Consider the following 15,263-nt stretch of genomic DNA (forward strand, 5'->3'; position numbering starts at 1 on the left):
CTTATTGTATTCCTACTCTAAATTCTTACCCCAAAATAACAACCAACTACACTCACTAAGCTATTTCTATCTTATCTTCTTTATTCTAGGGACTTGAACAAAGGAAAGAAAGGTCTTGGAGTCAATACTGTGTATAGGCTCCAAGGCAGAAGAGTGGTAAGGGTAGGCAATGGGAGTCAAGTGACTTGCCCAGGGTCACACAGCTGGGAAGTGTCTGAGGCCAGATTTGAACCTAGAACCTCCCATCTCTAGACCTGGCTCTCAATCCACTGAGCTAACCAGCTGCCCCCTAGAAACTTTTTCAAATCCAGTTTGCAACTAAAAAAACTATGATGCTAAACTAATACAAAAGCAATCTTATCTAAAAAAATATCATAAAAATGTGTAAAACTAGAAAAAAAAGAAAAATTACAATAAAACACAGTGTAGCATAAGCTTTTACAAAAAATACAATCTGACTAAAAAATGAACTTATGCAAAATGCATTTTTAAGAAAAATCTAAGCTAAACAAATTAAAACAAATTCTTTCTATGCTAAATAGTATTGCTAATACATTCAACCAAACTGTCTATATTGAACTGTGAACTAAGTATCCTATCTTATGAATCTAAGGTTTTCACATCATCCTCATTTTACATATATCTACATATCTTTACATACATGTACAAACTTGCAAAACTTCTGCATTTCAGCAACTGTAGACATTGAATTTACACGTTATATACATATACAGGCTAAACCAACTCACATATACACATATGTATATTTATTAAATTACAATTATTTTACAAGTATGTACAGAGCATGTAAAATGTAGTATATGTATTATATGTTCCTACTCTAATCTTTGTGTTGATCCATAAATGTTTCCTGATATTACCTAAGTACAATATCTCAATCAGACCTTCTATCTAGGTAAGACCTTATGAATCTAATATATAACTCTCCTATTATTATTTCAGCCTTTCTTAAATATCCATTTATTTACATGGATATTGTATCAAATACAGATCTTATAACAATTAGTGAAACATGTATCCTTTATGTTCTTATTGCATGGAACATACTTACTAAATCTTTGGTTTTTTCTTTTCTCATCTTGCCTGATGGTTCTCTTCCTTTTATTGTATATCTGTGTACTGCTGCATGAAACTCTTTTGGAAATGTAATCCTCTTCTCTGTAGATTGCTGTACAGTCTTTGCTATCTTTTCAGCAGCAGGTCATCTACTTCTCCTTTTTCTGTCATTCTACCATCTGCTCTCATCCTTTCTATTCTGATCTGCTTGAATTCTCCTCTTCCACTGCATCATCCCCTCCTTATGTACTTTCTGTCAGTCATCTCAGTTGCCTAATGACTTTTTTCAGCTTTCTTCTAAATAACTGCTTTCTATCTCATCTCTTTCTCCTTCTCCTCCTCCTAAATCTATCTCTGTCTCTATTTCTCCTTCACCATTTTCCCTGGGAGCGAGTTTTACGTGTACACAATGAATCCACAGTTCTTTCTCTAAGATTTTTATTGCTGAAGGTGTTAGTAAGATAACTTTATATGGCCCTATCCAATTTTCTTATGTGACTGAGGCTTTTTGCAAAGTTCTTTACATATATTGAGTCTCCGGTTTTATGTTATGAAGTGAATAATCAAAATCCTTATAGTTTACTAGCTTTTAGGGCATAGTTCCACATTGCTTTCCAGAATGGCTGGATTAGTTCACAATTCTATCTATGGTGCTTGTTTTTCCATGGCCTTTAAAATAATTGTCATTTTCCTTTTTTTTGTCAACTTTGCCCAACCCATTGGATGTGAATTTGAAATGTAGAGTTCTTTAATGTCTATTTCTCTAATTGTGATTTGTAGTATTTTCAAATGTGTTCAAGAGGAATTTGTCTAATCTTGTGGTGGAAATTTTTATCCCACCACCCTGATATAGATAATTTAGGTAAACAATGTCAAAAAGCCAATTTTCTCCAAGTCAAGGTAGAATTTTAGAGTTTATTGGAAGAGGGCCAAGTCTCCCAGATAAACCCAGAATCTCACACATGTTACATAGTTGGACTCTAGCAAGAGACAAAACCAGGCAGCAGAGACCTGGTTTATATACTAGGTCAGTAACAAAGTGAATATTTCCAAACAAGGTTGAGCAAGCATAAGACATAACTTCATGTAGATCTTTTGTAGAAACTGTTATCCAACTACAAAGCTGATTGGTTAGTTCATTTAGGAAAACCCATATTAGTCTAAAGGTCAAATCATAAGACAATACCCTTATTAATAAATACTGATGACCATTACCTCAGGGCTCATCTGATCGAGTTGGGAAAGATGGTTATTTCCCAGTAAGGAAGGATGTGCATACTTGCACTATATCGGGACATGATGCAGCATATCGGGACATGAAACTCAGATGGTCAGCATCTCGTGATAGAAGGGAAGTGCCAACTTAGGGAGGGGTTGAAAGTCCCCTTAGAAGCAGTTTTATGCTTTAATTAGAGATCCTTACAAAAATCATGAATTCTTCTAATTGTAATTAAGATTATAATGGAATTATACTAATCACTTTAGAATCACAATATTGATTATCTTAAACCTATCGCTATCACTAAAACCCAATGAAGTATAAGGGGATAGGGATCTATCTTCCCAACATCTGTAATAAGACAGCTGAGGCAGAACTCAGAGCCAAGAAGTATTTATTAAAGGAAGCTGGCCCTTTTTAACAAACAGATCTTCCTTATGATCTGAAATCCCTCCATATTCTAGAGTACAAGTTTTATTAAATTCCAGACAGTTCAAATGATGAAGCACAAAATACAAAATCTCATTGGTATTCACATTGGGGTTTACAAATTAATGGACTGTTAGTAAATTCCAGGATAAAAGGCCAGTAGATCTCCACCTGATTTTGCATAATGTTGAGCAATTGTTCCTGTAATATTAAGTACAAGGCAGGTAGAATCCTACCCAAATGCTGGCAATGGACTCCTAAAATAACTAGGGGACTTTCCATGAGTGATTATAAGAGGAGCAAGATAAGAGTCATCTCTGCTTACAGAATGGGTAGGATGTGATCATAAGATGGGCAATAGAATGATTATCTCCAGTTGGGTAACTAGAACAATGTCAGTGAGTGGAAGTTCCCCCTTCCTTTTCTTTATTGATTTCAGGTAGATACTTATAGAGGGTTGAATTAAGCAGAGGGATTAGATCACTCACAATGGAAGTCAATGATTCACAGATGGAAACAATGGATTTAGATTACCTCAGTGGATCTAAACAGAGTTTTCTATAGGTGATAATTCAATATGTCAATGTGTAACCATCTAACCAAGTTTCTCACAGAATTCCTGCATCAGTAGTTTCTTGGAAGAACATACAGTATTTGGGGAATGGAGGGGTTGAGTTCTCATGCTGAGGAGCAAGCCACATATCTGGCTGTTTCTAAGCTATGGCTTCCCAGTGACCTTGCAAACTGGGGTTCATTCTCACTACTGGGGGCTACATTTGCAAATTATATAGAAAAAGGGGGAAACTGCAGATATTACTAATAAATGATAAAAATGTAAAATGATTTTTTAAAATGGTAAAAAATGTAAAATAAAAAAATAAAATATTGGTTTAAATTAAAAATTGGTTTAAATTAAATATTTTAGGTTTACTTATGAAAATAAAGAAGAAATATAAAGAAAAAGAGACTTATTTTTAAAATATTAAAACAGTTAATACCCATAAAAATTGTTTAGAAATTTCCTAAAGTTTTCTAAATTTTCAAAAATTACTATTTTATTAAATTTCAAAGTTAGGAAGTGATGACACATCCTATACAAAAATTTTGTTCAATTTAAGTGGTTATCTTTATTTCAAAAAATATTACAAAAGGCAAAAATTAACATCTATTGTGGCAGCTTAAAACTAAACTTTTAAGATACCAGATGTTAGTCAAATAATACCTACTGTGTTGATTGTCTGACAATGCCTAAAAGGTTATTTGAATAAAGGAATTAAGATCAAAATGTAAAAATTAAAGATATGAAGGAAAAAAGAAGTTCAAATATTATTAATCTGCTATTGTGAAATGCCATTGAAGATCAACATGCATTAAAATACAGTTTGTCAATGGGTAATTATGTGTAAAAATGAAGTTTGTATGCAGCTATATTGTAAAGAAAATTTATTTATCACCTGAATTGGATAAGGATAGATGTACAAATGTGATATGTAAACAGAGTAAATGAATAATGCAATTGAGTAGAAATATTTGACCAGCCCAGAAATCTCAAAGGATTTGGGATAAAGATTGTTGATTATAGACAATTAAGTGTAATTACCTTTCCTCTGTTTGTTATAAGGGTAAAGAGGAGACAAGGAGTGAAAAATCTAATGCAAAATACATTCAACAAATGTTATATCAAAATATAATTGGTGAATTTTAATCAATTATGTAAAAATACTTTGAGGTATCCATTTGAAAGTTCTGAAGTTTTAAATCAATTTTCATTGAGAATAATTTAATATCAAGGTCAATACATGCACATTTTAGAAGTACAATGATCTAAATAGAAAAAGAGGATTAGAAAAACAAGGTTGCTAATAATAAAAAGATTTTTTTCTCATTTCCCAAAGCAACATACACCCACTAGGATACAAAGCCAAGATAAATAACAATCAGGACACTTTATAGATAATTTGCAAAATATTTAAAACTTCCTACAAACTTATTAACCCCTTCCTCACAGTAAATTTAAAACCTAAAGTATTAATTAGCAGCTTCATTGAATTTTGATTTGGTATGAAAGATAATCCTAAACAGCAACAAAAATTTTATATATGCATGCATATATATAGCAAATGAATAAACTGCTTAAAAACTTTTTTGAAAATATCAGAAATGTATGAATATAAAAAATTTGGGGGAAGAAATCTAGAATTTATCTTTACCCCAAATGCAAATCGTACAGTAAGCATTTCCAAATTTTTAAACAGACAAAGCAACTTCAGAACTGTTTCAACAATGACTTTAGACCACCATAACTCTGATTAACATGTCACTCGTATTGGATTTTTGACAAATTTGTTACATATTGAGTGTTCCCAAAATATGTACCTTGTGCAAATATGAGTCTGAAAAAACTGAAAATATGTGTATAAATGCAAGCTTATTAAAAAAGTGTTTTGTTAGAAATTAATCATGTTTACTTGCAATGATATATGATTTGTACTGTAACCTAAAAGTTTAATTTAAATTGATTATGACAATGTACAAAAATATTATGTTATGTATTAGGATAATGTTGACTCTCTTCCAAGTTACTGATCAGCCCCTGTACCAGACATCATTAATCAAGATAATGTTAGTGGAAATTTAACTCCCAGCAAAATTGTTAACCCTTTTTCTGTATGAATTGGGAAGAACTGCCAGATAATTTAAGCTTTGTCAATGAGCACTGAAACTCAGAAAAAAAAATTGGTTATCATGACTTGTAAAATCAAAGCTTTTCATTGTGTATGTGAATCTTGGAAATTTTTCAGCTTTGAATTGCAATTGATGAGATTTGCCGTTTAAGGTAAAAGCTTTGGGGATTGCAACTAATACTACATTTTGAATTTAGGTGTAGTTGTCTGATAGATCATTGAACTGTATCCACCATTCAAAGGGAAAGAATAATCCTGATTCTTACCTGACATCAAAGTGTTATAATCCTTTCCTTGCCTTTTCCTTTCAAAGCAAATTGTTATAATCAAAGCAAAGTGAAATAATAATTGAAGTCCCAGAAATTTGAATGTGTATGGCAATCAAATATACTCCACTGCTTACTTAAACTGTACCCCACTCCAAGTTTTTATTTCAATTGGAGTTACAGTGAATCTCTTGTAAGTTATTTCATTTGGATAATCACTGAACATGAATTGGGAAAATCTATCTATAGACAAACAACCAAACCAACCAACCCAGAATTATAATATGGGGGTTGAATTTACACAGGAAATGAACACCCAAAGCAGAGAACCTTTCTGGAACAGCCGAATATGAACCCAGAAGACCACTCTGAAGACTTGAGTCACCGAAGCCCATGATTTGGAGATAAGCCAAAAGAACAGTTCACATAGCAGAAAAGTCCTTGGAGGTGGCAAGCCTCCCTAAGACCTATTAACTAAGCCACTTCTCAAAAAAAAAAACATTTACCCAATTTTATGTTAACAAGTGACTGCCTCACCCTTTGTATTAACCTCAGCCCAACTATTATTATTGTTGTGGTTAAGCTATCTTGAAAAATATAATATAATGATGTACAGCCTTGTATTCTGATATTAGACATAATTATTTCTATATCAAATGTAAATTTTCAAAGTGTATTTCCCCTTCTATTATCTCTATAACTAATCACATTTGTTCTATATGTTATACTCTCAAACCTTGGTACTTAGACAAAAGTTAACCTCACACTTTTTCCACCAGAAGATGGCACAACATAATCAACCCACATTTAATTCACAATTTAAAAGACTTAGCACAAACATCTTATACCAAACACTTTTGCAGATTTGATTAGGAAGAAAAGATACAGACCAGACCTAGAACATAATTCTTAGCAGCATAATAGCATGGACACTTAGAAAATTAAACAAATTTGACTTATAAGTAAAGGAGAAATCAATATTTACTTGGCTTATGGAACAAAGAATTGGATGCTTAATAGAATTGGGCTAATAAAAGTAGCTCTCTGAGCTGTGGTAATGCTTGTCATAAAGGTAAAAGGACCCCTGAGTCTCAACGAAAGCCATAGCAAGTCTGACTAGCCAACTAAGGCTATGCAAAAGCTCAGAGGAAGAGGCCTTATTGGGATGGGGATCTTAGTACCCCTAGGATTGGATCTTCTGATTTAAGGCAAGGTACCTTAGGCAAGAGCTATAAACATTTTTCATCTCTCAAACCGAAGCCTCTGAGACTTGCAAAACAAGTTTTCTTCATCTGCCTATGACAAATCACTATGGTCAGCACGAAAAGCATATCTTGAAACACACTCTGAAAAAAGCCCTAGTAAAATATGAAATTTCAAAAGTTTCATTTCCAAGCAAATAGAATTGGAATTTAGCTTTCTAGCCTTACACAGTTCATATAGATCATACACTCACCTTGTTTTCATTTGTTAAATTTATATTAAAAAGGAGCAAATGTAGCCCCCAGTAGTGAGTGAACCCCAGTTTGCAAGGTCACTGGGAAGCCATAGCTTAGAAACAGCCAGATATGTGGTTTGCTCCTCAGCATGAGAACTCAACCCCTCCATTCCCCAAATACTGTATGTTCTTCCAAGAAACTAATGATGCAGGAATTCTGTGAGAAACTTGGTTAGATGGTTACACATTGACATATTGAATTATCACCTATAGAAAACTCTGTTTAGATCCACTGAGGTAATCTAAATCCATTGTTTCCATCCTGTGAATCATTGACTTCCATTGTGAGTGATCTAATCCCTCTGCTTAATTCAACCCTCTATAAGTACCTATCTGAAATCAATAAATTTTATCACTGATCAACAAGAGGCCTTTGAGACTGTCTGTAAGTCTGTCTCTGACCCTCCTAATCCTAACACCTCATTCCTCTTATCCTGTTCTGTAACCCACAAATAATTTGACAAGCTGGTCTCTACAAATGGCACCCAAGATGTGGTGATTCTTAGTCAGCATTATCCACAGGTGGCAGGAAAGAGGAACTCTCCCCTTTGTGTTTGGCAGGAAGCATTTGGGACAGGAAGGGCAATTTTATAGTCAGGCGTCAACCTCATTCCTCTTATCCCATTCAGTGACCCACAAATAACTTGATGAGCTGAACTCTACATGAACCTACTCTTATAGCCAAAAAAAGTCATATATGAGAATCTTTTTAACCTAGCCAAAGCGATATGTATTGATCATAGTGAATTCAATAATACTGATTAGGAATAAGAATAGGAATTAAATTATTTCACACATGGTTATTAATAATTTAGATTTCTTCCTTTTAGAACTGCCTGCTTATATTTGACTATCAATTGGTTTATGGTTCTTATTTTTAGAATCTTAATTGGTTCCTTTTACATCTTAAACATGAAATATGGTATTAGTTCTTAGTCCCTTATCCTTTGGCTAGGACTGAATATAGTTTTCTAGATATGATCAGACACCAGTGCATGCAGAATATAGTGAGACTTTACTCTCTTGCTCTGGGTGCTATATTTCTGTGAATACAGCTGAAGATGACATTATCTTTCTTAGTCTCACTGTTATCCCATATTGGGTTTGTAGCAAACAAAAACACAAATCTTTTACTTAAGAACTACTGAGTTTCCTCCATCCTGTACTTTAAATTAAAAAATTATTCTGAATTTAACAAACACCAAGCAAAGAGAGTATTTCAGTGTACAAAGTAGGGCAGATAATGAGGTTTCTACATGAGGCATCAAACCTCAGTTTGATATTTGATATTCCTTTTGAGAATATAGTAAATTATTTTACTTACAAAGCTGTCCGTTTTTATATCCTTCTGAACTTGCTTCTTTCTGTGCATATTTGTAAATGCTTAAATAACCAACCCTGTTTCTTCTTTTTTGACAATCCTATTTCTAGTTTCCCTTTCACTCAAATTCTTTCCATCCTCCCAACCCATTCTGTTTTTGTTCAGATAATCTTTCAACCTAAGAGAAATAAATTCTATTCATACCTATTAAGTTCCACAGTGTCAGCTTTTGTTTTATCCAGCTTACTGTGGTCTTTTTGGATCTTTCCCTCCCAACTTTGAGTCATTTTAGATTTAATATTAGAATTTAAGTTTCTTGAGGACAGGGAGCTATGAGTCCCTAAATGTCTTTTACTTTTCCAGAGCTTGTGAGTAGATAATAATGTATCTTTATACATGCAGGCATAAGGACTATAAAAAGAAAGGATTAAGCAAAATTTCAGTTTAGGCTCTGTGCCCTAGAGCCCCATTTAGTATAAATCTTAAAATTATGGAAGACTGATGAAAATATCATAAGATGTGAGGGAGTGAGACCTCTTTCTCTGTAAATGAAGAACCAGAGACCCTACCTTCAGGCTGCTTCCAAGCTAGCATGCTTACACCAATGGAATCAACAGAAGACTAAAACCAGATATCCTTCCCACCCCAACCTCCCCAAGCCTAGAAGAACGTGCCACCAAACTAGAGACCCTCAGCCACTATGTTCCCATTCATTTGAGACCAAAATGAGATGACAGCAACCCTCTACCCCTATTTAATCCAAATTATTAGGCTTTCAGTAACAAAGTTTTGTGAATACACTGTCTTTCATTTTTCTGGTATGGACAGAGATTTACCACAAGAGTCAGTCATTTAGAGAGAATTTATAGCTACGTGGTGTGTAAAAAACAAATCAGCTCTCAAACCCCAATTTCAAAACTTTTCTTCACAGTTTTGCATTTTACCTTAAAAATTTTTTGTTTATATACCTTAATTCTAGTGCCTAGTATACATAGGTTTTCAGAAAATATTTAGTGTATGAACCATATATTTATATTTGGTTTTACTCAGTCTGTAAGATAAACCTGTCCCCGTTAATCCTAAGTATAATTGAATGTCAAACTCGGACTAAGAGTCATCCTTTTGGGAACACATTTGTGAAAGGGAAAGGCCCCAAGCATTTAAGCACATTTAAGTACTTACTATGTGCCGGCACTGTGAGTATTAAGCACGTTACAAATATTATCTCATTTCATCAGAAAGTTTTTGTGTGATACTTTTGTAGTCAAAATCTCAGATCATTGGATCATTTATTTATAGACTTATAATGGGAAGGGACCTTCTTAGAGATCATTCAGTCCAGCCCCATCATTTTAGGCATAGTTATATATTGTAGCCTTATAGTGTGTTTTCAGAGTGTGACATTCCTGTGACTTAATGGGACAAACTAAAGTGGCACCCTACTTCCAGGCATGGAATCAGTGGAATAACTTTGCTATATGTTGAGCCATAGTCTGCTTTAAAGAAATATACCTATGGTGAATATTGATTCTATTTGTAAATACATTCACATCATCCATATTTGTTGAGGCCATATTAAGGTGAAGGGAAGTGATGAAAAGTCCAGTTTAGACGTTCAAAAGCCCTTGGAAAGTGCAAAAAAAAAAAAAAAGGCAGAATTATAGACTAATGAGATTTTTTAAAGCAACTAATGTAAAAGAAAGAACAGGAGAATGGAAAATATTCCAGATTCTTTAATTAAATTACAGTGGCTCCCGAACAAACCCTTATCTATTTTTGACAAGTTATGGCATTTCTATTGCAGGCTGATGGAAGAACGTAAAGAGAGAATTTTTAACTTCCTGAATGAACTTAATAGACAGAAACTTGTCAATGAAGATGATGTTATTGCCAGAGATAAAGCAGAAGCTGATGATGAATATGAACAGGCTGAAAATGAAAAAGAAGAAAAAAGAAAGACACGGATAAGAGAGATTGAAGAATATAGATCTGAAGTGGTAAAGTATTTTTTAATGAAAAGTACAGTGCCCTGAGTTAGGAATGGGTAAAACAATTTTCCAAAAAAGCCAAAATTTAAAAACCCTAACCACTAAGGTATTTTTATACTTCAGAGATAATATAACTTAGAGAATTGTGCAGGCAGTCACAGAACAGTAGAGCTAGAATGAACTCCAGTGATCATCTACTACTACCGTCATTTGGTAAGAAAAAACTGAGGGGCATAGAAATAATTTGACTTGCTCAAGGTCATGCCAGGGTAGGGCTATCCTAGAAATCAGGTCTTTTCACTCCTGTTTCAGTGTTCTTTTCATTACCCTATGGCACATTGGGCTTAGTTAAGGGAACTAGGTGGAGGAGGAAAGATCCTAGTCTGACCATGAATAAGTAGTATTTGTAGCTGCTTGGAGTCTATTGTTTTGTTTTTTAGAAAGAATGAAGGGGACTGGAAGAACTCCTTAATCTTGTCAGCCTTAATAATGAACCCATCAGTTGTGGTTCCTGCCTCCTGAACCAAGGATTTTGGACATAGGGAGAATGTTCCACATATCTTAACAGATTAGTAGGGAAATTCCTTTTTGTTATTTCAGAGCTAGTGCTTTAGATTTTAGTCCCCCAGATCTAGTCCTTTTTAAAAATCTTAAGGTATTCATAGCTATTAAATTCATTTAATACTTTAGAATTAACACAATATAAGGAAGTATCATTGTCCAAGTAAACATTTCATTTAGATCATTTAGAAAAGTTGTAGGTTAAAATAGTTTATTTTTCCATTTTGGAGAATAAAATGAACACAAATGTCTAATTTTCACAGCCATTCTTTGTATATATGCCTGTACAAAGATAGTACTGGTGGTTCATCCCAAAAAGCAGCTGTAGTATAATGTGCAGAGCATTGGATTTAGAATAAGGCTCATACTCCTCCCCAATTGCCTAGCTTTGTGGCCTTATCACTTAAATCCCTCTGGTCCCAAGTTTCTTCATCTCATTTTATCTCACCATGTTGCTATTAAGATGAAATGACAGTGTATGTAAAAGTGTGTTGTAATTTGTAATATGCCATATAAATGGCAGATATCCTAATGTTTTCTTTTTCACTATTCTTGAGTTTTACATGGAATTAGGAGATTAAACCAAGCATAGCAGAACAAAGCTAACTGACCCATATGGGAATTAGCTCTCAGACCATGACTTCATTCTCACTATACTATTCAATCAGGCTCATTTAGAAAACAAAACAAAACAAAAATAAAAAACAGAAACAAAAAACCTACATTGCTATTTCCCAGTATCTTCTGCCCATCTCTCCCCATCATAATATACCCACACACTGATTAGTGACTGCATTAACAAGATTGCTAGTCTTTCTGTCTTTTGCTTCCTTTACATTATCGTAGTCATATAAATTGTTTTCCTGGTTTTGCTTACTTAGCTCTGTAGTAATTCCTACAAACCAGTTCATAAGAGTATCTTAGTTTCCCCCAAGTTTTTTCTGAATTCTGCATAGTCATAATTTCTTATGCTGCAATAATATTACACTATATTCATATTTTACAATTTGTTCCTCCACTTAACCAATTGTATCTCTCCAGTTCTTTGCTATAACAAAAAAGGAGTGCCCTCTATATTTTTGCATATATGGGACTTCTCCCTCTCTCTTTTTTACAAGATCAAAGATGAATGTAGTGACTTTTTTAGTATAATTCCAAATTTCACTTTCTACTACACAACTCCAGCAAGACTCCCCAAACCCCCTCCAAATATATTTTATACATTGTCTTTTGTTGGCTTTGCCAGTTTGGTGGCTATGAGGTAAAATCTCAAAGTTGTTTTGATTTTCAGCATTAAATAGCTGAATTAATCCCTCACTAATAATTAATAATTTAGGATATTCTTCATAGAGTTATTATTAACTTGCATTTCTTTTGAAAACAAGCAGGTTTATTTTTAAGGTGACTGGCTACAAATTTCTCTTACTTTCTTTCCCCTCTTTTTTCCACATCTAGTTGAGAAATAAAGAGGAACAAAAAAGGCAAAATCAAAAAGAATCTCAAGAAACCCTGCAATCTCTTGTAAACGCAGATAATTTGTTTAAGGAACACCAGCAGGAAAAAAAACAAAGACGTGGTGATGACAACAGGACAGTGCAATCATTCATCATTCATCAAATAGTAATTATGGAAATATTCTTATTCCTAAATGTTTTATTTTCTTTTTTAAAATGCACACTCTCATTAGCATGGACATCAGAGTTTTGTGGTTTTTAAATTTTCTTGTCATGTACATTGACAATATATTATCTTATTTTGCTGGAGGAGATGGGGAAGGACTGAGATTTTTAAACTAAATGACTATTATAGCAGAAGTTTTGATTTTGCAGGTTTCCATAATTATTTGAACAGATTGAAATTCCCATTCATAGTCAATTTTATAAGCTGAAAAAGTGACATTTCTCATACTTTTTTGTACTTTGTGCTTGTACAAAGATAGTACTGGTGGTTCATCCCCAAATTTTTTTTCAGCACAAAACTACAGAAAACATTAAAGAAAATAGAGAGGGGGCTTAATGGATAGAGAGCCAAGCCTAGAGATAAGACCTCCTAGGATAAAATGTGGCCTCAGATACTTCCTAGCTGTGTGACTCTGGGCAAGTCATTTCACCCTAATTGCCTAGCCCTTACTGCTCTTCTGCCCTGAAACTGATACTTACTATCAATTCTAAGACAGAAGGTAAGGGTTTAAAAAAATAAAATACATAAGATTCTTATCCTTTGATCTGTCCTGTATATCTCTCTCTTTTTAAAAACTTAATTAATTTTTATATCTATTCCTTTTTTCAATTAAATATTTAAAAAAACCCCAACAACTCTTACCTTCCATCTTAGAATCAAATCTGTATATTGATTCTAAGGCAGAAGAGAGTGGTAAGGGCTAGGCAATGGGGGTTATGACTTGCCCAGGGTCACACAGCTAGGAAGTGTCTGAGATCAGATTTGAACCTAGGACCTCCCCGTCTCTAGGCCTGGCTCTCAATCCACTGAATCACCCAACTGCCCCCCAATTAAATAATTTTTAACAATTTTTTTCTGATATTTCTAACATGATCCAAATTTTCCCTCCTTCACCCTTCCTGAGACAGTAAATAATCTAATATAGGTTATATCAGTGTGTTATAAAAGAAAACACATATTGCACAAAGGAAAAACAAACTCATGAAGGAGTAAAGGAAATAAAGTGGAAAATGGTATGCTTTGACCTGCATTGAGATTCTGACAGTGCCTTCTATGGCTATGAATCACATTTTCATCATGAGTCCCTTGGGGTTGTCTTGGATCCTTGCACTCCTTATAATAGTTTAGTTCTTCATAGTTGATCAATATTTGTTACTATATACATTATTCTCCTCATTTTGCTTACCTCACTCTGCATTAGTTCATGTATGTCTTTCCAGGTGTTTCTGTTCATCATTTCTTTTGGTGCAATAGTGTAGTATTCCATTACAACTATATACCACAGCCATTTCCCAAGTGATGGACAGCCTCTCTTTCCAGTTCTTTGCTACCACAAAAAGAATAAACATTGTTTTTCCTTTTTCTTTGATTTCTTTGGGATTTCTGACACATTAGAGCTTGCACCCAGAAGAGGCCCAGTACCTAGGCAGATACAACTTTCTTAATAATCAAATTTCATCAAACTCACATCCTGATTGTGTTAGCCAATGTATAATCTCTCTATTCTTTTTTCAAATAGGCTGAAAAGAAGGTTAATTCAAAGGAAGAATTGGAAGATAATTTGGAGTATGACAGGGAGACTGAAGATCTTGCGAATGAGAAGGAGAAGGAATTTAAACTATATGCTAGAGAAGTCATTGAAGAGGAATCAAAGTCAGCAAAAAATGTTTATCCTCTAGAACAAGCTGTAAAATTAGGTCCTGGAGGTGGTCAAGGAATACCTTTTGAAGAGAGAGGTGGAATCAGGCCCAGTTATCAGTCTAGGGATTTCTATGGAACCCAGCTCCCCAGTTATGCCTCTAGGAGAGAAATGAAATATGATAGTCTTGAAAAAACAAAAGCAAGACTAGGTTTTACATGGTAGAAAACAAATTTTATTTTTTCATTTTAAAAAGGACTTTGTCTCAAAATTTTAATGCAGCTAACAGACATGTTTTCATCGCGTATGTCATTGAATTACAATACTATTAAATACTACTATAAATAAAATGACTTCATTAAAATATTATTGTTCTGTGTATGATAGTAATAGGCTGTTCAATTATGACTTTAAATAAGAAGTCCCTAGTTTGATTTTTCTGAGCCAGAGTCTTTTAATTCAAGTATAGCCTTTTAAGTAAGTAGACTAGAGATGAATGTAATAAAAGGTGTGGAATCTTCTGAAAGGTTTTGATACAGATATATTTTAATCCCATACAGAATAACAAGAGCTAGAAGAATTGCTTAGAGTAACTTTGGCCTTTGTTGGGCTACAGAATAAACCAGGGAAGCCCCGAACTAGATGGAGGCTTATTAACAGTATATTCCATAGTAATGATTTTCACATCAGGATTTTATAGTACTCCCAGGGAGTTATGCAGCTACTTCAAGGGACATCACGAAGTATTCAAACCAATAATTAGAAATATGTGTGTCAGGGGACAGCTGGGTGGCTCAGTGGATTGAGAGTCAGGCCTAGAGATGGGAGGTCCTAGGTTCAAATCTGGCCTCAGACACATCCCAGCTGTGTGACCCTGGGCAAGTCACTTAACCCCCATTGC

At 34.0% G+C, this 15,263-nt stretch overlaps 1 protein-coding gene across 1 annotated transcript in view; it reads left to right on the forward strand.

Moving 5' to 3' along the window:
- Positions 1 to 14,684, forward strand: part of CFAP210 (cilia and flagella associated protein 210) — a 48,136-nt gene extending 33,452 nt beyond the window's left edge. Inside the window, exons 6-8 of the mRNA XM_044669808.1 lie at positions 10,299 to 10,491; positions 12,499 to 12,663; positions 14,243 to 14,684. Coding sequence (XP_044525743.1) covers positions 10,299 to 10,491; positions 12,499 to 12,663; positions 14,243 to 14,587 — 703 coding nt within the window. The 3' untranslated portion in view covers positions 14,588 to 14,684. The remainder of the gene's footprint in view (positions 1 to 10,298; positions 10,492 to 12,498; positions 12,664 to 14,242) is intronic.
- The last annotated feature ends 579 nt before the right edge of the window (positions 14,685 to 15,263 follow it).

The sequence above is a fragment of the Gracilinanus agilis genome, chromosome 3 (genome assembly GCF_016433145.1).
Source record: "Gracilinanus agilis isolate LMUSP501 chromosome 3, AgileGrace, whole genome shotgun sequence".
Lineage (NCBI taxonomy): Eukaryota > Metazoa > Chordata > Mammalia > Didelphimorphia > Didelphidae > Gracilinanus > Gracilinanus agilis.